The following is a 26790-nucleotide window of genomic DNA, read 5'->3' on the forward strand; positions in this document are numbered from 1 at the left end:
TTGATGGCTTTTCTGAAGGATAAAAGACCGTTCATCTCACAGATTTGGGCTGGGAGCCCATTCCAGAGTTTGGCAGCTAAGTATCCAAATGAGCGACCGCCCATTCGGCTTAGTTTGATGCGGGGGATGGTGACCAGATTCTGTCCCTCCGACCGAAGGGTGCGTCGAGGAACGTAGGGAGAGAGGAGTGGACATAGCATGGGGGGGAAGGCGAGTTTCAGAATTTTAAAAAGCAAGGCACAAGGATTTAAAGTGGATCCTCTTTTCAACTGGGAGCCAATGTAGGCTCTTGAGAGTAGAGGAAACCGATTTGTGCCGGGGTAAGGAGCTAGCGTAGTCCAGCCGCGAGAGAATTGCTGATTGTACCACCACTTGGCGGGTCTGATGGTCAAAATATTTTAAAATAGGCCGAAGGTTTCGTAAAATTCCGAAACATGTGGCAGCCACTTTTTTAGTGTGGTGGGTAAAGTTCAAGGCAGAGTCCACCGATACTCCTAGGTTTTTTACCACATTCTTGGGTACAGGTGGTTGGTCCATAGTTTCAGGCCGTTGTGTCTTTACCTAGCAACAGGACCTCCGTTTTGCCGGCATTAAGTTGGAGGTAGTTTGCTGACATCCAGCTGGTGATGTCTGCGAGGGTATGTTTGAAATTCTGTGCACTCAGGCCGCTCTCGTCTTTTAGTGCTACCACCAGCTGGGTGTCGTCGGCGTAGGATACCAGTGTGAGCCCACGCTTCCTGGCTACCTCTGCCAACGGAAGGACATATACATTGAACAGGGTGGAGCTGAGAGCAGACCCCTGGGGAACTCCCTGTTCAACGGGACATTCCTTAGAGAGGAAAGGTGGAATGGAGACCCTGAAAGATCTGTCAGACAGGAAAGCCTTAAACCAGCTAAGAGCCTGGCCGAGAACTCCTACTTCCTCAAGTCTGGACAACAGCACCTTGTGGGAAACTGTGTCGAAGGCAGCACTGAGGTCTAGAAGAATCAGTGCTGCCGTTCCTATTCATTGCAATTCACTCCAGTTTCATCACCCAGGTTCTCGTCGATGAGCGGTTTCTACCAGGACCCTTCTTACATCTCTCCTTTGCCTCCTAGTCATTTTTTTGAGGAATCTGAGGATGATGGGTTGTTTAGTTCAGCCCGCAGCTTCTTTCAACTTCACGTAAAATTTCAAGAGGATGAAGATGAATATTATGGCATGCATTACCATCAGACTATGGAAAGGTTGCAGGTGTTGTTGCCTCGCCAAGAGCCTATGATTCAGATGCCTAAAGCATTAGCACTAGATTTAACAGCTATGCTGCAGGATTATCACACTCACTTCCCTGCAGCATCAGGTTCTATCAAAAAACAAAGGTCTCCTCTGCTTGCTTTAGAATCAGAAACAACTTTGTTACCCATGACAGAGGTTCAGGATTCTGTGCCGGTGCCACAGGATCAGACGCCTCAGGGTGATGATGATGGTGATGATGATGATGTCGCTGAGGAAGATTACATTCTAAATATGTCTACTACCATAGACGAGTGGGAAGACTACCTAATTCCAACACTTTCTCCGACGGCTCCTCAATCCTCCTGAGGATATTGGGGGCTTCCATTCTATTATGGAGAGAGCGGCAACTCGTTTCCACCTACCTATGCATGTTAAGTAGTCTGATTGCTTCTTATATGATTTTAAAGACCAAGATTGCTTCTTATATGATTTTAAAGGCCAAAACAGAATTTCTGTCCGCGTACCTAGTAGGACAACCTAGCCAGATTCAGTAATTCCCCAGGCTGCACAGCGAAGGTCATGGAATCCTTCAGTACCCATTACTGCACCACCCGATAAGGATGGAAGGCGCTTGGACAATATTGGGAAGAGATTTACCACTATGGCTGGCACGTCAGTGCATGCTGCAAATTCCGTAGCAATTCTAGGGAGATAAGATCGTCAAATGTGGTCTGATATTGGGCCATACCCCAATTTATTTATTTATTTATTTATTTATTTTGACGGGCAACAAAAAGCAAGAAGCAAGAAAGATTCTGCTTGAAGGAGAAAGGTCTGCATCGTAAATTAGACATATCTATAGATTTGGCGCCTCTAGGTTTTAGGCAACTAGCAGGAGCAGCAGTTCTTCGTCACCAATGATGGCTCAATTCTCCCACCTTTCGTCCTGAGATGAAAAGTAGGATCATAGACATGCAGTTTGATGGGAAGTCACTGTTGGTAAACACATTGACAATGCCTTACAGGAAATAAAGAAGGATATGGATACAGCTAAAGCTTTAGGGACACTCCAGTACAGGAAGACACCCTTTCAGGGGCCTATGGCAGAGGATCATATTCCTTTCGAGGGAATTATCAGAAATTCCAGCCACATACATACCCATTTAGATATGGCTATCAGCAACAGCAGTCCTATAGAACCCCTCCAGCTGTCGCTTACTCCAGACATCAAAACAGAAGAAAACAACCCCCTCAGGCCAGAGACAACGCAAAAAAACAGTGACACCTCCTCAGCGACTGCAACAATTCGGCCACGTTTCAACTCCAATGTTGCAAATATTTCCTTGCATTTCGACCAAAGGAGAAAAATCACTTCGGACAAGTCAGTCCTGGACATAGTAAAGTATAGTCATACCCTAAAATTTGTAAAGATCCCACCGCCTCTTCCACCTCTGAAGAGGCTTCCACCTCATCTCAAACTTCTCAGGAAAGAATCCTTGGTTATGCTTCAGGTAGGAACTATAGAAATAATGCCTCGCTCTCAGGTGGGGAACGGTTTTTATTCCCGTTTCTTTCTGATAAAAAAGAAGTCTGGAATGGAGGCCAATTCTAGATCTCAGAAAATTAAACAAATATCTGCAGCAGAAGTCCTTCCGCATGGTCACCATCCAAAAGATACTACAGCTTCTCAATCGCATGGATTTTATGACAACACTAGATTTGCAGGATGCATATTTCCACTTCCCTATTCATCCCAAACAGCCAAAGTTTCTCTGTTTCACTGTGGCAGATGCTCATTTTCAGTTCAGAGTCCTCCCTGTTGGTCTTCGGTCAGCCCCAAGAGTATTCACCAAGTGTGTGGCTCCAGTTGCTGCTCATCTCAGGCCTCAGGGTCTGCAGCTGTTTTATTACCTAGATGACTGGTTGGTAAAAGCTCCTTCTTTTCAGCAAGCCTCAAAAGCAACTTCAACCTGCCTACAAATGTTTTGTTCCCTGGGGTTAGCTCTCAATTCTCAAAAGTCAGTTCTGCAACCGTCTCAAAGGACACTCTTTCTTGGAGCAGTCCTGGACACTATCCAAGACAAGGCATTCTTGTCCACAGAAAGGTAAAATACACCTTATTTCTCTAGCGACAAAGCTAAAGGGAAGAAAGTTTGCTTCTGTGAGGCTGATAAAATATCTACTGGGCATGATGTCTTCTGCAAATCTAATGGTGCCTTGCGCTCGTCTCAGAATGAGACCAATACAGGAGGAACTAGACAAGCAATGTTTTCAAGTGACCGGATCGTTCGGCGGCATGGTGCGAATAACTCCAATCATAAAGAAAATTTAGCTCTAGTGGCAGTGCTCCAAGAATCTCTCAATAAGGCTAACTTGCCTGTCTCGGATGCCGGATTTTGTCCTCACTACGGATGCTTCGCTAGAAGGATGGGGAGCCCACCTTCAGGACCACCGAATAAGGGGCAAGTGGTCCAAAGCACTCTCAAAGATTCACATCAATTTTCTGGAGCTCCGAGCTATTTCTGTAGCCTTACAAGCTTTCCTCCCAAGGAATCAGGTGGCCTTGGTTTGCCACAAATGGGAGTTAGATCAGAAGGTTCTCGAGCCCATCTTCCAAATGTGGGGCAAGCCCAACTTGGATCTCTTCGCTTCCAGAATGAACTAGAAATGTCAATTCTTTGCCAGCTGGGAACCAGAAAAAGGTTAATGGGGAAACGCCTTTCTATTAAGGTGGACAGGAATCTTCGCCTATGCGTTACATCCTTTTCCGTTAATTCCAAGACTTCTCATAAAACTGAAACGGATTAACTAAATCCAGCCTTATGTTCACATCTCTTAAGTTGCATCTGGCTACCATCTCTGCTTACAGGAGGTCCTCTGGAGGTTTATCTCTTTGTTCATGTTGACTGGTAAAACAATTTATGAAAGGGCTTTTCAGAGTGTATCCTCCGGTATGAGCACCTCCTCCGGAATGGAGACTTAATCTGGTTCTGGCGCAATTTATGAGCCTATACACAGAGCTGAGCTCAAATACATTTCCTGGAAAGTTGCTTCATTGTTGGATCTTACTTCTGCCAGGAGAGTCCACGAAATGTAAGCCTTCACAGTTAAGGAGCCTTATCTACGCTTTACTAATGACTACTTTCTCCTTAGAACGAACCCAGTATTTATTCCAAAGGTACCGTCCACTTTCAATATTAAAGACTGGTTATTCTGCAAGCATTCTTTCCTAATCCTAGCTCCCTGGCTGAAAAGGCACTTCATACATTGGATATAAAAAGATACCTCCAATTTTATCTTTTATATACTAAGTGCATCCGGAGATCTGATCAACTGTTTGAGTCCTATGGTGCACAAAAACCAGGTACTGCAGTGACTAAAGCAACAATTGCAAGGTGGATTGCGGCTGCTATTCACTTTTGCCATGCTAAAGCAGGCAGACCTCTTTCTTTCAAACCTAAGGCTCATTCCACGAGAGGAGTGTCATCCTCAGCGTCGCTTTTTGCTGGAGTGCCATTGGATCAAATTTGCCATACTGCGACATGGAAGAATGTGCATACATTTACGCTGCATTACTGCTTGTATTTGGCTACGGAGGCAGGAGCAGCTAAGTAATCTTTTCCAATAAGGGTAAGCCTCTGTTTTGGAGGTGATTGAATATTTATGCTAACTCAATGTATTTGCTTCGCATATAATTGCTATTTTTAGCTTTCTCAGTATGTATATGTTTCTATTTTACAGGGTCATGTATATCAAGTAGATATGTGTATGTATATCTGTTTGAGGATATCTAATATAGCCATTCATATGATAACCGCCATACTCAAACATTAATATTACATAACTGCTTACTATTCTGATTCAGTATTTCGAAAAACAGAGGTCAAGATGAGGCCACTACAGTCCGTGTGTGGCCTAGGCAAGTAAAATATTTTAGGTCAGTGTTAGTCAAGTTAAAGCAACGTATAGTAGTCCAGGCAGGTCTTGTAGTGCAATAAATGCTGGGACACAAAGTTTTAGTATGAATTCACATTTATTAACCGCATAAACGGAGTATCATAGTATAAGTCTAATAATAGTTCAGGTGCTCACACAACAAGTGAAAAGGCTTGTGAAGTGAGGGGTGTGCTAACAACAATATGCAAAACTCCAGGTTAAGGATAGACTTTTCTTTGTAAGGGTCCACGGCGTTTCGATCTTATGAATGTCAGATCATCATCAGGACGAGAGAGGTGTGAGCTGTTGAATCTATTAGGGGGAAAACCAAAAATCAAACAATGGTCCCGGGAAAAACAGTTTATATTAACAATTCTAGGAATCAAAGCCCTTTTTCCAAAAACTGTGTTAAACGTCATAACAACCAGTTCTATAGAGCTTACTGGTGATTAGTCTAATTGGTAGCTGTATAAGGTAGCTGCAGAGCGGACATGTGTAATTCCTAAAGGAGATAGATTCATGGTCATGTGAGTATAGGAGGAGGAAAGGTTACGACCCATCTTTAGAATCCCAGAGCCTGCAAGGGGAACATATGTGTGGAAGTGAAAAGGTCATGTCGGTGACAGACTTGTTGACCGGTGGAAGCGGGTATCTTGAAATTCCATCCAGTTAGGGCAAGAACGCGCAACAAGGGGGCGGCATTGCTGACTTGAAGGGCGCGGGAGCTGAAGCGCTTGAGCCGTAATTAGGACGGGCATATGGCAGTCGCGGGTTCCAGCCTAGCTTGGAAACATGCCGGAGGCGGGAGTGATGAGGAGGTATAATAAGGCATCAGGATTCAAACCAGCCAAGGCAGGGAGGCAGCGTTGCTGACCTGGTAGTGAAGAGCGCGGGAGGTTAAGGGGTCTGTGAATTCAAAAACGTCTGCCTTCATTGGCTAACCAGCCCACTCTGGCAAGTATCTGTCCCAGATTTCAACCAATCACAGCCGCATGCTTGCTTTGCTCACGGCCCAAGCGCTTCCCCTCTTGCGCCCTTTCCGACCAGGTCAGCTACGTGTTCCTATCATGACACTGATGCCTGACTTCAACCGCCCCAGGCAAGTTTCAAAGCTAGGCTGGAACCCGCCTCTGCCACATGCAAGCATTTATTACAGATCAAACACTTCACCTCCCGCGCTCTTCACTACCAGGTCAGCAACGCTGCCCCCTCTTGCACGTCCCTGCCTTGGCTAGTTTGAATCCCGACGCCTTATTACGCGGATCCATCATGGATTTCCCACGGATGGTTGTGCGGAGTGCCACGATGGATGGATCTGCGGATCCTTGCGCGCCCAAAAAGAAAAATGTTTTTGCCCATGATGGGTCCTTCACAGACCCTCCCATAAGTCCTATACTGCTATCCTGACCCCTTTTATCCTATTTTTACTTTATTTTCCCCTCGGAAACCATGTCCTGATCAACAAAATGGCAGCTGCAACTTTTCTCTCAGGTTGTGGCCAGCCAATAACAAAATTGCAGTTGGCGTGTTGATCCATGCCTCTAATTATACATTAATCTTTTTTCTTTAATAACTCCAAAACTACTGAACAGACTTGCACCAAATTACAAAAGGGATTTTTTGTGAACCAAGATCCAGCTTTTAGCCAAATTTTATGTAATTCCGTTTAGTGTTTCAGGTTCTAGTCGTGCCTAAAATCTCTGTTGGAAATTGCATGGGGGAAAAGCTTTTTGGGAACCCCCTTTTTCTTGGCCCCCACTTGACGGACCACCCAAAATTTTCCAGACAGCAGCTGAAGTGAGTGGCAAACTAGTTTGGAAAATTTGGTGAAGATTTGTCAAACGGCGCCAAAGTTATTAGCAAAACAAAAACTACTCTGTCTATGAAAAATAGGTCCTACCCATAACTACCTACTGCCGAACGCCCAGTAGGTGATATAAATAAATATAGTATCTCTTTGTTCAGAAATGTTGTTTTATACTCCTGATTACGTTGCTTCTGCTCTGGTTTGGTGAGTACCATTTTCTAAGTGGCCAAAATAACATTATTAAATAAAGTTATCCTTGAAGAAACTCCGATCCGGAATTAGAATACGGCGTAATTTATACTGCTTCCCTTTGTTTCGTGTTTTATGAGCCAGGCTTCAGTTCTTGTGCCCTGTATCAAAACGGCAAATATTTGCAATGTATGGAAATGTTGTTGTTGCTTTTTGTTAACATGGGGTTAAACGATGTGCGTGAATTAAGCTCGCTAGCCGTTCCTCTCTTACCTGGACAAGAAAGGTTATTAACTTTTGGTGTTTTAACTTTTAAGAGTTTTTGTGGTGCCACTGCAGCTCTCGGGTCCAAAGACCTGTTGGTGCTCGTGACGCACTTAGATTGGTGTAAGCGCTGTAAACCTCCAGCCATGTTCCTTTTAAAGACCAAGCGGATTTGTAAATAATGGGGCTCTCCGGCGGCATCGCTGTACTTGTGCTTCACAAAAGACCAACCCCCGCCGGACACACAATGCCTTCTTTTGCAGTCTAGGCCCCTATTCATTTTGTAAAAGAGAAGCAAAGCAGGAGGCCGCTGAGTATTCAGTCTTTTAAATGTTTGCCTTGCACTTGTAAAAGTTTAATTTGGGTAGAGAGTTTCATTTGGAAGCCGGTTAACATCTCTCCAATTCAGGAAGGAGACCGATAATCTGAATGTTCTATTTGTAAAACAGATTTGTTTCCCTTCTTTCAAGTTTAGTCAGATAACCTTAAAGGATTAACAAGACATCCTCTGTCTTCAGGACCGTGCCAAGTCACATTTTAACACAAATAAAATTATCTTTGGTGTCCTTAAATATTCTTGCATTAAGCCGTAGTTAATAATCTGGTTGTCCTTTCATATCAGCTTTTCAGTGAATCTGCATTTTGCTTGGTTACCAGGGGCGCGCGGAGAATGTGTTGCTTGTGACTACTCTCCACCAGCACCCTTCTTAATCCCTAGCAATTGAAGCTAGCTGCTCTAACGTTTGAGATGTATGAAAACTCGCTGCTGAGTGGTAGTGTTTTTACGGTCTGCAGCATTGCATAAAGGTTGTTGTATCTATTTTGTGTTTTCCTCCCACAAATTTGCCCTTCTCTATGTCGTTGGGCACAATTGTCTTTTGATACCTCCTACCAGGCCCGGCTCCAGGAATTTTTATTTGGGTGGGCCACTGCGGGCTCGATTTGTCACATATCTGTCTAGGCAGACCTGCTTCAGGGCCCTCCTTTATCTCTTCTTAGTCTTACAAGGCCCAGTAAAACGCACTCTTTTCCAAATCTCTTTCTAAATATTATCTCTCTCAAAAAGTGTTTTTTTCCATGTAATGTTCCTTTGATGGGAAGAGGAGGTTTCTGAGGTGGGAGTATCAGGCAAGTGACACTTCTTGGGCTTCCTCTGTCGAGCCTTCGACGGAGAATCCCTCTTCATTACTACCTCCATCTGACCCTGGACTCTGCAACGCACTCCCTTACAGGCTTGATTATCCACTACTCCTCTCCAGTGCACCTTATCTCACAGCTGACCTTGGGCCCCAGCCCCATATCAGGCAGCATCGGGCTCCACTTTCATTTTTCCCAGTATAATCATTAGTAAAATCACCTTCAAAGTTAAAACATTGAATATAGCAGTAAATATAATTAGCACCCAATTTAAAGTATGTTCCACAGTAGCCCTTATGACTCGACTGCTAATTAAATGAACAAAAACAGAAAGGCCATTCAGCGCTAATGCAAAAGTCTTTTTTTGGTGCCTCACCAATAACCTCTTCTCCATAAATACCTTTACTACCACCTTCCAACAGTGCCCCTCATCCCTCCATGCACCCCCTATTGACCTCCTCCTCGGATTCCCTCACTACCACATGCCCCAAGCGCCCCTCATCTCCCCATAACCCCTCCCCCTCATGACCTTCTCCTCGGATTCCCTCACTGCCATCTCCACCAGTGCCCCTCATCTCTCTGTAGCCCATCCGCCTCATAACCTCCTCCTCAGACTCCCTCACTACCACCCTCTCCCAGTGCCCCTTATCTCTCCCTAGCTCCCCCCTCCACCCATGACCTCTTCCTCGGATTCCCTCATTGCCACCCTCCAACAGTGCCCCTGCTCTTTACGTATCCCTTCTCTCATATCAATTTCATTTGTTGTATAGCGCTACTCATATCAGTGTAGTGCGTATCAGTAATTTACACCACATACACATTATACAGAGACAATCAATTATACAAGTATGTAAATCAGTCTACAGGGAATGTCACATAAGACAATGAGGATTACAAGGTGTATGAATGTATTTATTTATTTATTTTGACATTTATAAAGCGCTCAAATACCCAAGGGTGTCTCAGCGCTATGAATCACATGTCATCCATACTGGTGGGCAGTATATTTAAACAGGGTTGGTCTGGGGAAACACAACCTTAGGATTTAAAGAATATTCCAGTGCTTGGGGGTTGACTTTACTAACAAAAATGTATATCTGCTCTAACAAACTCATTTTAGCAACATTAGAATAATGAAAGACTGGGAAAGTTCTAACTATATTACAAAACAAAAAAGCAAAGTTCTAACTATAGCATTCATGTTTGTATGCAGCTTTTTGATGACTGATTATTGGTCACTGTCCTATGTTAGGATTGTAACTTCTGAACTGCAAGTAACACAAAGATCTCTGTGACAAAGACAGTAACCCTACTACTAACAGACAAATGATTGCTCTCCAGCAGGATCATTAATCACCAGCGTTATCTGGACATTTTGTATTGTCTTATTGTTGTCCTGCATCTGCCATGATAAAAATAAAAACTGTTTAAATGAAGCACTCACGAAGTATGTGTCCTGCTGGGCCTGTGCAGATTTTAAAAAGAAAAACAAATAGTAACACATTCTCTTACCTACTCCATTAGTCAAACTTTGTGTCACAGCCTGATGTGATAAGCAGTTGCAGGGGTCAGGAAAGGCGAATAGGAATAAACAACTTTTTTTCTCCTGAGCTGCATAGAAAAAGAAATATCCACGCAGCAGGACAGTAGGTAAAGGTTACCCATGTCAAAGAAAGGATTTGTCACCTTTGCCATGTGGAGATGAAGGAAATAAAAAAATAAACAAAGCCTCGTTAACATGTAAATGGTCTTCTAAAGACCTGTGAAGTACTTGGGTGCGGCTGCAATAATCTCTAAAACTGGCTGTGTGTGTGAGCGCCTGGGAAGCTGTCTCGGGCCGGGCTGACACACACGGCGTGTGCGGTGCGTGCCTGCCTACAAGCCCTTACTGCGAGGGCCAAGGCTCCTGTTTGGGTGGGCCAGGCTCATGTTTGGGTGGGCCTGGCCCACCCAGCCCACCCTCTAGAACCAGGCCTCCCTCCTACAGGCATCAACTGGTCCTTATCGCCCCATTCCCCCCTCCTCCCCCGTACTATTTCTCAGTTAGTGGGTGTGCACTAAGGAAACTTAATTGTCACTTTCTCCCACTCTCACCCTTGATTGTCACTTTCTCCCACTCTCACCCCTGCCTTTGGTCCCCAAATTAATTGGAGTGCACTGCTCTGAAAGTGAGGTAAATTTGTACATTATTTATTGTGAAAAGTCGCTGCTGAAGTCCCATTTTTAGGCGCCTTCAGCATTGCGTACACTTTATCATCTGCTGTATGTTTACCTGCCACAAATAGTTCACGGGCTCCAGTGCACTCTAGTCTCCGCCTCCAGGTGTCAAAAGGTTCGCCCTCACCTTTGCTATAGTCTTTGCTTCCGTTCCCCTACCCTCAGGGTATTTAATCTTCATCAAATCTAAACGACTTTCACAGAAAAAGCATACTTCACTCGAGAATGGTACGAGACTGGAACAAGCCTAATCATAAGAGGAAGCGAGGTAATAGTATACCTGCCCTGTAGAATCGTCAAAACTGTGGAACTAAAGTCTGATAAAGGTGAGAACAATCGAAAACCACCTATTGCTGCGTACACAGCCCCAGCAGCGTAAAATTGAAGTACAGTATTACTACACTAAAATTAATGTGTTCGATGCACACATGTTTAGATTTACACTGCTCTATACCATAAATATGTTGCGCCTGAATCTGAAATGTAGTCTTGGAGCACCTGTGTTATGGTTCACTGCTGATAACTCTATTTATTTGAAATGGTTATGATCTGTCAGGATTCCCTTTCAGAGGGCCACTGGGCTTGCAAGGGTTATTGGGCCCAACTGCGGTAGCTTAGGCCTTTTTCTCCATATGTCCTTTGGCCCGACCTACTACTACCACTTAACTCCACTCTGCGCCACTTTACGCCACTCTGCGCCACTCCACGGCTTTACTCCACAACTCTATGCCACTCCGCTCTACGCTACTCCATGACACACTACTCTACGACACTTTATCTCACTCTACAACACCCCACTCTTCAACCCTCCACTCTACTCGGCAACACTCTACTCAGCAACACTACTTCATGGCACTCCGCTCTAGGACAGGGTAAATAAAGGGTAATTGCGAGGGAATCACTGGCAGAGATGGCCATTGAGGGGGCGCCAACAAACATTGTCGCACCAGGGGGCCACCAGCGCTAAGGCCGTCCCCTTGCGGGCATATTGTGTGCCTCTGAGAAAGTATTCATGTTACTTGTAGTGCATGACTGGTGCTGCGATTTGTTTCTGTTGTAAGTAGATTTATGATAGTATCCTGCCTAGAACAATTTTAGGTCTGGTCTTTGAGACCTCTTCAGCTGTTTTAATTTACTAAGGTTTTTTTTAAACACACACACACTCTCAGTCACACACTCACATATACACTTACACACTCACTCTTCATCAGTGGGCTTCATCCATTCGTCTGTTCTATTGTCATTCTCATTTTAGCTTTCACCCACCACTGCATAGGGTAGTGTGGAAGCCTCCTTTACCCATTGGCTCCATTCCATATGAAATGCTCAAAGCCTGTATGCATTGTTCACATCCGCCTAAGAATAGTCGCCTTTTCTTCAGTAGCAAGGCTGGTTAAATTGTATTTATTTTGGATACTAACATTCCGTACTGGCTGCAGTCAGGCCCCAAGTTAGATGGTAATGTTGCTTTTTTCAACTTTGTTATAAAGTTATGAAGTAACGTTGTATTTGCTGCGATTGAAGTGCTTAGCTGGATTATAATGTATTCAGGTCTCTCTCACATATAGCAATAATAAAATGTATTGTACAGCTAAAAGGCTTGTTGTAAACATTGCTAGTAAAAATCTGTTTTTTACATTTAATATTTGTATTACAGGCATATGGTGACCACATTTAGGTGGCAGCATGTTTATTTTTATTTTTGTAGCATATGCTTCCAATTGAAAAATAAATAAAATAGACATTGCGCCAGCTTGTCGAGGCCAGACCTATTGGCTTGCTGTTGCCGTTATTTCTATTTCTCTCCAGCTGCATCATAAGTTGGCTTTCTACCTCATGTCTAATGGATGGTATTTTTCAATCCACAGGTTAAAGTTTTGCACAATCAACTGGTTCTCTTCCACAATGCCATTGCAGCCTACTTTGCAGGGAACCAGAAGCAGCTTGAACATACACTTAAACAGTTCCACATCAAACTGAAAAATCCTGGAGGGGACGCACCATCCTGGCTGGAAGAACAGTAAATCCACTTGGCCTAGAAAACGACCACCGTTTGTTTGCCCAAAATCTACAAATACAATGAATGCAATGGGGCGGGTAGATATAAATGGAGATTTTTACTCGAATAGCTTTAATTTTCCATTTTGTAATTCTCTAACAATCAAACTGTTTCAATTTGGATGGGAGTGGAAGAGATATGCATATATGTACCCAGCCTGATTTCTGTAATTCAGGTTTAGAACACTCGATTTTTGAGGGGTAGGACACCTTTCTCTGTAGTTTGAAAGAATTTATTGTAGTTTTGCACTGAAGAGATTTCTGTGGTCGGGCTCTAGCCGCCATAGTGGCTAGCTCTATTTCCAAAGGGATGGTTTACATGATTTATATAAACATCTGATCTTTTTACTACAAAATATTAAACATCTTTAAATATTTGACTTTCATGTAATTTTGTTTGGACAAAAATATATTTTTCAAAAGTAATATTCTAAAATCTTTATGCAGCACTTACCGAAAATAACAATGGCTGCTAAGAAAGACTAATGGTTGGTTTACTAATTCTCAGTAGATAACATTTTAAATAGCAGATCCAAGTGTCAGTTTGACTTGTAAGAAGTAAACATGTTTCAGAAACAGTTCAGGCTCGCACTTAATGAATTGAACATGTTTGTTTCCATTAGAAAAAAATCATATCACTCCAGATAGCTTATTCGGAAGGAGTTGACCAGCAGCAGCCACATTCCATATTCTGTTAATAGACAAAAATCGTAGTAGCCTTAAATCACATATATGTGCCTTTTATGAGATGTTCCATTTGAAAGTGTGTAAATAAAAATCCAATGGAACCCTTAACTGTTAGCTCAACTCTTCTTGAATCTTAAAGAGGTTTCGAAGAAACATTGTACAAAGGTTGGAATACACATGTTTTTTAGATCACATTTAAATGTGGCCTTCCAATTCTTGTATTTGTTATGTGGGAGAATAATGGGGCCAGTTCTCTTGTAACTGCAGGATGTACATCGACAGCAGCACATTTACGTGGCTGATATATTGCAATATGTTAAGTACACCTGGCAGTTGGGTGTTTGTCATTCGGTGGAAAGTTCTATTTGTTCCTAGTTGGTTATTTTTAATGAATCTATGTGGAGGATTTATTATTTGCACATGTTCCATTTCTTTAGATCAATGTTTTATTTTAGTTGAAATGAAGTATAACATAACTTTTACAGTATTTACGACTATATAAATTCTATGATTCCAGTACTGTGTCTCTAAATGCTTTTGGATTTTTTTTCGTTCAAATGTATGTTTGCAATGCTCATCATTCACAGTGTAACATAAATACAACTCGAAAGCTTAATTAGATAATCATTTGTTATATTTACTCAGATGCTAGCAGAGTTATTATTTTATTCTGCCCGGATCACTCCTGTAATATTAGTTTGTTTACATTCCCTAATTGTGCCTCCAGTGTGACCTTTTGTATTCATATTAAAAATACGTGCTGCAAATGTGTGTCCTTGAACGTTTTCTGAGCTGAAAGGTACTCTCTTGAGTTTTGTTGAAACTCCTAAGAAGTTTTTTTTGTCATGGGAATGTTCCAATACAAATTTAATGCAGAATTTCCATTCAAGCATATTCTATACTCAAAGTGTCTTGCTGTTGGGTGCCCTGTTCCGTCGAAAGACCCTCATATGGTGTGTGGAGTATGTTAGGCCAAATGCTGGAAACTAGCAGTGGGATCATATGAGGGTGTACAAACTTGTGTATATTTACTATGTGCATACTTGAAGTGCATTTTGCTGCACTGTTTGCCATTCACCCAGCATACACTGTTGCCCAAATGATCTGAGCGTTCCACTGGAATGTGTGCGCACAAATGCCTACTATGAATTGCGACTGCTCCCTGACCCACAATGAAGAGCTGTCACGTTGAGCGTGGGTGATGTGACTGAGGAGACCACCTTGTTATTTTCCATCCTTTTATGTTCCTTTTTATTCAGTTATTGGCGATTATTCCCACTAGCTTCATGGTTGCTTAGCTGGGCCTTAGTTGTACGTAAGGGCTGCAGAAGGTTGGAGAAACACACACTTTAAAAGGATTGAAATATGGTCTAAAAGTGAAGATTAGGCTTTCTAAGATGTCTAAGAAATCTTTGATGGATCCTGATGTTTGTATTCGTTACTACACTCTCTGATTATCAAGCCCACATTTCACTAGGTACACAATCCTGTATGCACATGTTTTTATATTGCATGAAGACCTGATACTAGATTTTATCTCGGAGGAAACCTTCCTACCTCTATTTGTACTTTATAATTGATTAAAGTAATCATTGGGCAAGAAGAGGTACTTGCTGAAAGAAAAGGATCATCCACAATGTCTATTCGCAAATGGTTAAACACAAATACAAAGGAGACCTCTTTACAAGGGCTTGGAAACAAGTCCATGAGATGTACCTAAAAGAGGTCGCACCTAGGAGAGGCCCAGAAAACCCAACCTTTCTGCCTTGCAGTGTGTAGAATTCTCTGCATTGGGGGAGCACCAGCTGATTATAGTACTGCTTCCCAGGTAAACGCAATATAAGTAATATAGAACAGGAATATGCTGAGAAGTTTGAGAGTGGAAGAAGTAAGAGTCGGTAACTGCCCTTATTGGCAAACTTATTCCATAGGCCAAACCCCAGAGACTTTTAGTGGCAGTGATGTGAAACCTCTTGGTGTACCTCATTGGCTCTCTTCACCTTCCAAAGGTTACAGACTAATGGGCATAAAAGTAACCCAAGGAAACCCAGTGACCATTGCTCCTCAGTGATTCAAATACTCTGCATATCTAGCTGGTTGAAGCTCAAGTACATCACAAAGAAACTCTAGACACAATTCTACAAGAGGCTTGAGCAGTGTTATCCTATGAGAGTACCCTAGAAGGGAGAAGGAATATTAAGTGACACAACATTTTAAGAAGGTGTTGATGGGTTGGCAAAGCCTAGGAGACAGGATCCATGACAAATCCAATCATTGTTCAGTTTAGAGTCCTTCCTGTTATTGATTAAAGTTGAGAGATGGAGATTCAAATAGTCTGATCGTAAAAAGCACACTCAGAAAACATTATCTGCACCCTGGAGTCAGATAATGAAAATGGTCATAATATAGATGTCAGTCTGCTTTGTTTACCCTCTCCTGAATGAGGCACAATTTGGACCATGGGCTCAAAATTTCACACAGGATGTCCTCACTCTGATGAAAAGATATGTACAGGAAGATCTGATGGGGAATAGGGATTACACAACGGGTGTCACTATGCGTTCCGTTTGTGGAGATCAAACCTGAGATGTCCCTAGTTGACCACACTATTGTGAACTAATGTACTCAGGACATGATAAACTTTGTCTCTATAAATGTTCCAAGTGGGGAATATTGAGGTGCCATAAAGCAGAATTTCCTGGTATGATTAAACTTATTACAGTCCATGGCCATCAGACAAGTTTTTGAAAAATATCCTTTGCCCGTCGACTAACTTGATTGAATGCAGCAGGAGCATCATAAATACTGTTCTCCCGTTTTGCATACTGGGCCTAAAACGTTTTATTAACATTTTCTGGATTTGATTTTATTCATTCAAACTTTGGCTAGCACGATACTAAATTCTTGGAAGGCAGGTTACAAACCATGCAGGGCTTGTTCCCGCATGACGTGCGTTACCAATTGCCATTGCGTATGTCTTTGGTGTCTCGAGCGCGACCACAACACAAAGTTGTATTCGGACTGTCTGGCGATGGCTCTCCTTGAGGGACTGAGCGATGAAGCTGCTCTCAGCCACTCAGTGGACACTGTCAAACGAGACTCCGCAGAGGTCACTATTCTGTTCGAAGAAGAGGAGGTCGCAGGACTGCTCCAGGGGCCTCTTCCTCCCATTTGAGGTCCTCAGGACACTCTGGGAAGAGGCACAAGAAGAAGAAGAAATCCAAGCGGACTTCGTGTTTACCTTTAACTGGTGACTGTCATTGAGAGAGGTAAGGAGCACCAACTCTCTAGGCCTGGTTCCATGGACCCGGAGCCAGAGTCAACTTTGCGCCACCCCCACCTTTCCGGAAGCCAGAGCGACTCCCGCTCAAATGAAAGAATTTTACGAGGCCATGCGCTGCGTATTTGAGCAGAATGACCCAACGGGGTCGGAGGGGGTCCCATTGGGTTTGATGATATCGGCTCCGGCCACGATGCTAGTGGGGCCTCAGAGATCCGAACCTGGATCCGGTTCGACACCAGTCGTGTCACTGCGACCGTCCCTGGTGTCGAACCCAAAGTCGATGCCTGCAACGTCTCCAAAACCCGTCAGAGGCGCAATCCCTATGCTCATCCCAGATGACATGGAGCCAGAACAGCATAGATCGACGCCGATTCGGACATTGTCAGAAGCCAGATGTTCTATGTTGTCGCCTGAGCACTTTGAAGACATGCTAGGCTCAGGAGAGGAATGAGAGGGGTCTGGGGACCCTTTAGAGAACCAGGATGTCTCTGAGGAGACTTTGGACTGGTATAGGGAACTTCGGGAGGCCAGTGGTCTGGATACTTCCCCAGACACTGGCATGTTCTCTCCACCTACGATGGCCATGGAGGAGGGAGCATCCTATGCAATGGTGGTAAAGAGTGCAGCCCAGGTACTAGGACCGGAGCTGCCCTCTGTACAGGTCAGGACAAATCTCCAGACTGAGGTGCTTCAACCGGGGCTTCCACTTCTGAACCCCTGTTACCCTTTAATGAGGCACTTAAAGGACGTCCTTCTAGGAACTTGCTCCAAGCCTTGCACAGGGGTTCCTGTGAATAGGACAATTGCACTCCACCATTTCCCAGCTCCAGGCAACTCTAAGTTCCTCAGCCAACACCCCACCCCAGAGAGTTTGGTGGTGCAGGCCTCTACTTCCCAAGGCGCATTCCCTTCTGCCCCTCTGGATAGGGAATCCAAGAAGCTGGATACATTTGGGAAGAAGATGTTTTCTTCCTCCAGCCTGGCATTAAGGTAGGTCAATACAGTGTGCTTATTAGGCCGCTTTCCCCATGCCCTGTGGGAGACGGTTGCGCAAGTGCTGTCACAAGTCCCAGAGGAGACCCGGGCTGTGCTCTTCCAAGCTGCCAAGGACGGGAGGTATGCAGCAAAATTCACCATAGGGTGTGGGTTAGAAACAACCCATTCACTGGGCAGATTGATTTCAACAATAGTGGCCCTGAGACGCCACGCCTTGCTTTGTACTACTGGCTTCTCGGGCAATGTCAAGCCAGTTTGATGAACATGCCCTTTGATGGAACCCGCCTTTTTGGGGAAAAGGCAGACTCGGCCCTGGTCACGTTCAAGGACTCTTGTGCTACGGCCAGATCCTTGGGCATTTCCTTTACTCCTCGTGGTCAGTCTTCCTTTCGCTCCTTTCGTGGCAGCGGAAGGAGTTTTCAGCCATGTCATCCCTATCCCAGCCACCGTCCTGCACAGACTGCTCAAGCCGTACATGGACGCGGTGCATTCCGATCTCGGAATGGAGGCGAGAAGTCGTCTACCACGCTGCCCTCGGCAGCCGCAGCCTCCAAGCACTCCTAGTCTGATTCTGCAGTACCACACTACTGCAGTTGGTGGGAGAAGTCGTCATCATCTCCCACACTGGAGATCAACAACATCAGACAAATGGGTCTTGCATATCGTCCAGGAGGGCTATTCTCTACCTTTCCTTTCTTTTCATCCTACTATTCTGCCAAGTCAGGAAAAGCTGACGGAGAATCATTTGAAATTGCTCCAATAGGAAGTTACGGCTCTCTTGGCCAAGGCAGCTATAAAAAGAGTCCCAGTTTCAGAAGTAGGTAGTGGCTGTTATTCCCGCTACTTTCTGATTCCGAAGAAGAACAAGGGGCTAGGGCCCATTTTAGATCTTCGGACCATCAGTCTCTTCCTCAAGGAAGAGAAATTAAAAATGCTTACTCTGGCTCAGGTCTTGTCTGCCCTAGACCAAGAAGACTGGATGGTAGCGTTGGACCTGCAGGGTGCGTATTTTCATATTACCATCCTGCTGGGTCACAGGCGTTACCTGCGTTTCAAGGTAGGCAATTAGCACTTTCATTTTACCATGCTCTCCTTTGGCCTTACCAGTGCTCCTCTGGTGTTCACTAAGGTGATGGCGGAGGTCGCAACACATCTGCGCAGGTTAGGGGTGTCAGTCTTCCCCCTACCTCGATGGCTGGCTGTTGAAAGAGTCTTCGTCCCAGGCAGTTGTCTCCCACCATCAGACTATGGCAAACCTGGCTGGGGTTCTCTTTAAACATACCAAAGTCACACTAGACTCCTTCTCAGTCGCTCCCTTTCATTGGAGCTGTTTTGGACACAGTGCAGTTTCAGGCTTATCCTCTCCAGCAGCGAGTCCAGGATATTAAGCCTCTATCCTGGATTTCAGTGAGACCGACTCTTAGGCTGTTTGGTATCATAGCCTCCTGCATCCTGTTGGTAAGACACGCAAGATGGCGTATGCGGGATGTGAAGTGGGACTTTCAAGTTGCAATGGACACAGCATCGGGGTAATCTCGCCGACATGGTTCAGATCTCGGCAGGAACTGTGAAAGATCTGCAGTGGTGCATGGCCAACTGCGAATGGGTCGATGGCAGACCCCTCTCCCTTCCTCAACCAGATCACACGGTTGTGAGAGATGCGTATTTTCTCGTATGAGGTGGCCACCTGGAAGAAGTGGTGATCAGGGGTCACTGGTCTCTGGTGGAATTGGATCTCCACATAATTTTATTGGAGCTCAGAGCGATTAAATTAGCATTTAAAGCATTTCTTCCCTCTGTCAAGGGAAAGCAAGTGCAGGTGTTCACGTACAACACTACCGCCATGTGGTACTGCAACAAGTAGGGCAGGGTGGGGCCATGGACTCTTTGTCGAGAGGCCCTGCATCTCTGGACATGGCTGGAACAGCAGGGCATAACCATTGTGGTTCCACACTTGGCAGGTTCTCTGAACGCCAGGGCGGACGAGCTCAGCCGTCGATGCCTAGAGGATCACAAATGGCATCTCTAGTCAGAGGTGGCGCAAGGTCTCTATCAGCAGTGAGGAGAACCTTGGTTAGATTTGTTTGCCTCTGAAGAGAACGCGCAGTGTCAGCATTACTGCGTGCTGGAGTCTCCAACTGTGGCTATCGCTTGGCAATACTTTTCGGTGCAGGTGGAGCTCAGGCCTGTTGTACGCCTTTCAGCCCATACCACTCTTGCCCAGGGTTCTGAATAAGATCAGAAGCGACCGGGTCCAAGTCATTCTTGTGGCTCCGGACTGGGCAAGGAGAGTCTGGTATACAGAACTTCTGAGTAGGAGTATCGATCCTCTGATCAGGCTGCCCCTTCGGGAGGATCTTCTGTCGCAGCAGCTGGGGAGGGTTCTCCACCCGAACCTATCAACTCTGCGCCTCTATGCAGCGACAGTTGATAGCCTTTGGCCTTCCTCCCGAAGTCTGTAATGTTAATCTGGCGGGCAGGTGGCCCTCCACTAAGACAGTATATGCCTGCTGTTGGCAGAAATGTGTATTATACTGTACAGAAAGGTCAATTGACCCTCTTTCTGCTACTCTTTCTACTTTCCTTATATTCATTCTAACCCTTGCCCACCAGGGCTCTGCCTTGGAAACTCCCAAGGATTACCTTTCTGCTCTGTCTGCTTTTTTGAGGCTGCCATCCCAGCCTTCTCTCTTCAAGTCTCCTATTGTAAATAGATTTCTAAAAGGGCTGGCTCACTTATTTCCACCCACGCCCTTTTTTATGCCGCAGTGGGACCTTACTTTGGTCCTCACCTACCTGATGTGCGCTCCCTTTGAGCCGTTGCACAATTGTCTCCTCCGGCTGTTGACCATGAAAACAGCCTTCTTAGTAATGATTACATTGGCCCGGAGGGTGAGTTGCAGGCGTTACCCAGCTCGCCTCCTTATCTTATGTCCTTTCCAGGCAAGGTGGGGCTTCGCACCAGGGCATCTTTTTTGCCAAAGGTTGTGACCCATTTCCATCTGGGTCATTCCATCACTCTGCCCCCCCTTCTTTGCTCCCCTACATCCCTCTAAGGAGGAGGAGCGTCTCCACCTTCTGGATCCAAAAAGAGCATTGTCATTCTACCTTCACCGCACAAAAGAGTTCCGGGTGGACGACCAACTATTTATGGGGCATGTGGGAGCAACGAAGGAAAGGGCTGTGCAGAAAAGGACCATTTCTTGCTCGGTCGTTCTCTGCATCAAAATGTGTTATGCCTTGGCGAAGAAGCAGCCCCCTGAGGGATTAAGAGCTCATTCCACAAGGGGAAAGGCTGCGACTAAAACCTTGGCTCAGGGCGTCCCAATCCAAGACATCTGTCAGGCAGCGACAAGGGCATATTTGCACACGTTCACAAAACATTACTGCCTCGATGGGCAAGTGCGCAGGGATTAATATTTTGCCCGTTCAGTCCTGCAAGACTTCTTAGTCTAGAATGGGAGTGCGCAACCCACTGCCGGGATGGTATGGCTTGTGTATCTGATTCAAAGTTAAAGAATCTGCAGCTAGAAGTCTCAATCAGAGGAACAACTTACTTACCTTCGGTAACGCATTATCTCATAGAGACTCTTATCTAGCTGCAGATTCCTTACAGCCCCACCCATGCCTCCCAGCTTTGTGGACTGATATTGTAGGGCTGGGGTTGGTCTCCTTTTCAGGGCCCTAGCTTTGCACTGGCGTGGAAAAAACTAAAAGTATGGAAGTACGCGCACCGGGGTGCCACCTATATAGGCACTGCGACTTCCTAACCAATGCTGCCGACGACGTCACATGGAGCCGAATGGCGCCACCCGACGCTGCACGCAAGGGGTATTGCTCAGCTAAAGTTTCCGGATCCAGCCTGACGCCTGGGAAATTCAAAGGTAAGGAATCTGCAACTTGATAGTCTCTACCAGACAATTTATTACCGACGATAAAGTAACTTGTTCGTCAATACACAGACTAAAGGGGTATCAATCAAAGATTTTACCCACAAGCAAATAATGAGTCTGAATCAGCGCGTTTAGTTTGAATCTCAAAGCTTTAGTTTCCTTTCAAGGGTAAAGAAAGATTTAAATAAATAGCATACAATCCTAAATTAGACTGTATTAGGTTTAATAAAGCAATATCAAACTCTGTTAGATCCAATGATAGATGGATAAATCTTCCTTAGCCAGGGAGATTTAGGATAACTATAGCATATGGATCAACGGGAAATCAGTTTAGCCTCATACAGACCCTTGGGAAAGTTCATATAGTTCCAGGTGATCTGTTCCAGTTCGCCAGAGACAGGTAATCTATCTCAGTCTGTCGCTGTAACGTCAGTCAAAGCAGCATGCCCAGAACCCATTCAGCAGAAAAGCTTCCACTACGCTAACATACCAGCCGGCAGCAGATAGCAGTATTACATCATATTTTGTGTTGTCTTTAGATGTTTAAGCCGTCCGTCTCAATGCTGCGAAATGGTTGAGCAAGCAAACCAAGTTTAGTTCCAAAGTTTGAGCAATTATACTCCATGGGTTCCGGGGTAACACCCCTTAACATCATCAAGAATATCAGACCACTCTGTCCCATTGGTTGTCTTTTATAGGATGAGGTAGTAGGTAATAGTATACAATCCAGAAGAATTAAATAATCCAGGTTACGTAGCTACCTTAAACTATTGCAAGTTTAGTCATATGAACAATTAGATTATTTCAGAGAGTAAGCAAGATCATACTTTTGTATTTCAAGCAACTCTTCTAGCATGTAACAGTTTTTGTTACAAGTTCGATCAAACTGTGCTACAGATGTCAAAGAAATCAATTGAAAGTTAGAGCACAAGTGGCAACTTAACCAAAAGTTCCCATAGGCTTCAGACTATTCAGTTCATAAGTTCATATTTGAAAAAGAAAGGAAAGGAAGCAAATTTTGAGGCCTACATGAAGTACATTTCACTTCACGATGCTAAAATGTGAATCTCGCATTGCATAAAAGTGTATTAATCTCTCACATAAATGTATTAATAAACATTTCAATAAATTCGTAATTAATTCATGTATGGAGTACTCCTAAAAGTTTGAAAATGTCACTGTTTCACACATATAGAATATATGTAGGCTTTGTTTGCATATATGTCTTTAGGCACATATATTCAAAGGTGCATTTAAGGAAACCACTTTAACTAAAACCTGTGTGGAATTTACTTTTCTATTGTCATTTTCAGTGCAAACGTTACAAATGAAATACTGTTTACCTTTAACACGTGAAACGTTAATTTTTGCATATAGAATCTTTGTTAATATTGTCACATTAGTCAACCCTTAAATCAATGTCAAACAAATGTTTTCAATTTCATATCTATTTAAAGGTAAACATAGAACATAAAATTAGCTTATTGTAGCATTCTGTATGCTTTTATGATGCAGACTCTAAATCAGAATTACATTTTGTCATTTTCCAGAAACGTGGATCTTAACACACGTTTGTCATAATCTATGTAAAATAGTGTCACAAATCATTTTCTTTCAAAATTGTCGCAAATTTGTAAGAGGAAATCCTCTACTCTGTCAATTCCCCCTTTGATGGCGAATCAAAGCCATCACACCCTTATCTTTATCTTATCTGATGTCATATTTATTGTGCTGATGTCTTGATAAGTTTTAGCCTAGATTGCGCTAATGCTATTAGTTCATCATAGTAACCACACTGTCTCTTCAAGTTAGATTTCTGATTACTTGCTTTTTAATATAATTTCTTTCTAATCATTATTTGTATGCAGATAGCAATAGTTAGTATAGATGCTAATATTATTCCCACTAAACTACCTCCCAAAGTTGCAAACCATCTTCCCACAGAAGTAACCCCTTTCCCAATTGATTCCCAAGCTCCATCAACCTTAGGTTCGCCCACATCTTTTCCCAAGTGGGTAATGTCGCTGAGATATCCCCACAAATCTTTACTTTTGATAGTGATACAAGTACAACATTGTTGAACTTTCAGGATCCGACAGACTCTGTCTTCTTTTGCAAGAAGGATGTCTAATGCAACTCTGTTTTGTAACACCATATATCTGATAGCAACCATTTCAGTATCTATGGCAAGGAAACCTCCAGCTGTATCAGTTGAGAAACGATAAACTACAGTAGAAAGTTTTCAAATGTTGTAAACATTTAGAATCACCCTCACTGATGATATTATTGCACCAAAGATATCCCCAATTACCTCAGCAACACTTACCCCCCTTCTTAAGTGTGTATGTTTAAATTTGTTGGTTCCCTCTGTTTGTCCCACATGATACTTTTGAAACTACTAAACCCATATAGTAGAATTCATACCAATGTTTTGGTAGCCTTTAATTGATATTTTCCCTACAGATGCAATATATTCCTGGAAATACAGGATCTACTCCTCCAAGATACAAACCTCACCATCCCACAATTCGAAAGGTGTGATTACATTCACTGGAACCAACAAATGTATTGTTAAATTCAGTTCTGCATCATAATATGCATAGCTTTCCCTTATGGTGCCGATCCAGAGCCATTGCAGATTGTGCATCACCCTTTTTAATATTGCGCATCACCCTTTTTAGGGCTCGCGCCTGCCCTTTTGTACGGGGTTCTGAAAGCTGCTCAGACGCTTGTGCGTGTGATCAGGCTTTCGCCGGCTGCCTTTGGGTTTAGCATGTTTTATTAATAAAAATAATGCACTCAACTGGGCAAAGGAGGCCGAATATCCCGCCTTTGCTCTGCCCATTCCCACCGGTGGCCAGCACGCGCAGCAGCACACGTTCACCTCGCTGCCGCCCCCCCACACCTCTGTGGTGCACGCGCACCACTTTTTTTTTATACATAAGTCGGTGCTTGGGTTTACATTTTTAAAAACACATTTTATCTTAATGACGCAAATACCGTTCCCACATGACGGGCTTGCGGTTTCGGAAGATGTGATTTTTCTATGTGCAGATGCCACAAATTAAGAACAAGACACCAAGCAGGCAAAGTAAAGTTAGGAGAGTTCTTATTTCGCGTGAACGCGTGATGTGCTCCCCCCTCGCCTGACACCGCGGGCTCCAGTACACCAAGTCCATGGCCCTTCAAAGACTCGCACTTGTTGTTCCCCCCTCGTGATCACCTCAGATGTAATCTGGAACCTTGAAGCCCACGGGCGTGCAGTCCGCTTCAAATACGCGCCTCGCTGAGAAGAGGCAGGAGGCGCGTGCACACCGCCACTTCCAGCACAGTCTTGACTGACGTTTGTCTCCAGAAGAGCTGCCTCTCGACCCTCTGCATTCATAGCCACCTGCGTGAAGCTGAGCCCCGGGTATCTCGTGCCAGCACTGGGGCTGGGCATGTGGCAAGTAAGGTGGGGGTAGGTAAAGGCAGATGGTCAGAAGCTAGGATGTGATTACCTGGGTGCCCAATTGGATGTGATCAGGGCTTTAAGAGGAATAAAAAAAACCCGGGGGTCTCGCAAAAGCGCGTGGCAGATGTAATTATGGGCGTGGTTTAAAAACACTTCTGCTAAGAAATCTGTACTAAGCATTGTGCGCCGCCCGACTGTGAATGTGCTGCTTCTGTCATTTTATCCAGATAAATGATACGAGTAAAGTTTCACCTAGAAGTAGCCAGGACTATTGGCTTTGCCAGTGGTTAGTTGCATAAACTAAATAAGCAACAACTTTGGATTCGCTGTATGTAAATAACATTGAAAATGCTACAGTTCTGAAATTATTAACAAAGGCACTTAAGGGTGGGACTGCTGCAGTTAAAGATTTTTTTTCACCCTGAGGATGAGGGCTAAAATGGAGAGCCCAATAGGGACCTGTCTCAGCACATGCTTTTTAGAACTGCAGTTGCGGGTTACCGGCGGGACTCAGCCAACTTAAAGCCCTGAATGTGACATGCCTGCAATAGATTTGGACCCTTTGAACGGAGGGTGTACATTGGGGGGGGAGGGAAGCGGTGTGATGGTAGGCTGGCAAATTGAAATTCATGCAACCTTCATTGATGTCAAACCGCAGTATTTCATGGTTAATGTGTATAAAACACTGCACTGATCACTACAAAAAACGTGCAATCGGTGATCATGGCTGTACTGCTGAACATATAAGGTCGCCTGCCTATTGTTTTATGCTAAACGCGCCAATAATTTGGTCCACAGTGGGCTTTGCAAACTTTTCCATCTTTCTTGAGGCTGAGTGTTGTGTGATACGTATGGAATGGCTGTTAGTTATCCCAGACAGATGCCTTCAATTCTGAACAGGCCTGGGTCTCAAAGAGAAAGACCTCCTCCCCACCCTAGCACTGGATCATGGAGGGTTCTTGAGTGATAAAGAGGTGATGTCATTTCTCCCCCGGCCTGAGGACACGAGAGCTACCCCCCTCCCCAGCCCTGGCCCCAGTATGAAGTGTGCCTTGTTATAGTATTTGTATGTGCTGTACTTCCGGGCAGCCGTTGCTACCTACCTCAGGGCCCGACAGCGCCGCACTGGCATGGGCTAACGCTCCTAAAAGTCCATCGTTTGGCAGACAAAGTGGGTTGGAGCCATGCCGGAACCTGGCTGCCACAGTCGGACATTGACAGTGTTCTCTGATCTCCCTGGAGTATGTGACATGCGAGCAGCATGATCAGTTAAACTTTCGGGGCCCAAACCCTTTGGAATTAGATAACAAAATTAGCATTGTCATGAAGCTGAGATCGCGCTCCACAAGCTCCCTGAGTACAACAGATGGCGCTTGGTAAGTTCCTCTTTACATATCTTAAGTTCATTTTGTATCATGTGTTATTATTTCTCTCAAATTAAACAACTAATGGAACCGTGGAACAGAGCGATAAGGTGACGTGCCCAGGATCACACCATTTCCTGAAGCGAGGAAATGAGTATGAGAGTTTGGTGCAGCTTTTCAGTGTGAGACCCTACCTTCTGTTAATGGCACGAAGTGTTTGTAGCTCCAGTTTGCGCTTTGGCAACACTTTTTCAGTCTAACGCATATTGGAATGCACATAAACATCCTA

The 26790-nt window shown here is 44.3% G+C and overlaps 1 protein-coding gene across 8 annotated transcripts in view; it reads left to right on the plus strand.

Moving 5' to 3' along the window:
• Window positions 1-14278, plus strand: part of ARFIP1 (ARF interacting protein 1) — a 420416-nt gene extending 406138 nt beyond the window's left edge. For all 8 annotated transcript variants that reach the window (XM_086962303.1, XM_086962308.1, XM_086962307.1 and 5 more), the window contains one exon: window positions 12635-14278. In XM_086962303.1, the coding sequence (XP_086818429.1) occupies window positions 12635-12790 (156 nt within the window). In that variant the 3' untranslated portion in view covers window positions 12791-14278. The remainder of the gene's footprint in view (window positions 1-12634) is intronic.
• Window positions 14279-26790: the final 12512 nt, after the last annotated feature.

This window comes from Lissotriton vulgaris, chromosome 3_1, assembly GCF_964263255.1.
Source record: "Lissotriton vulgaris chromosome 3_1, aLisVul1.2, whole genome shotgun sequence".
Taxonomy (NCBI): Eukaryota; Metazoa; Chordata; class Amphibia; order Caudata; family Salamandridae; genus Lissotriton; species Lissotriton vulgaris.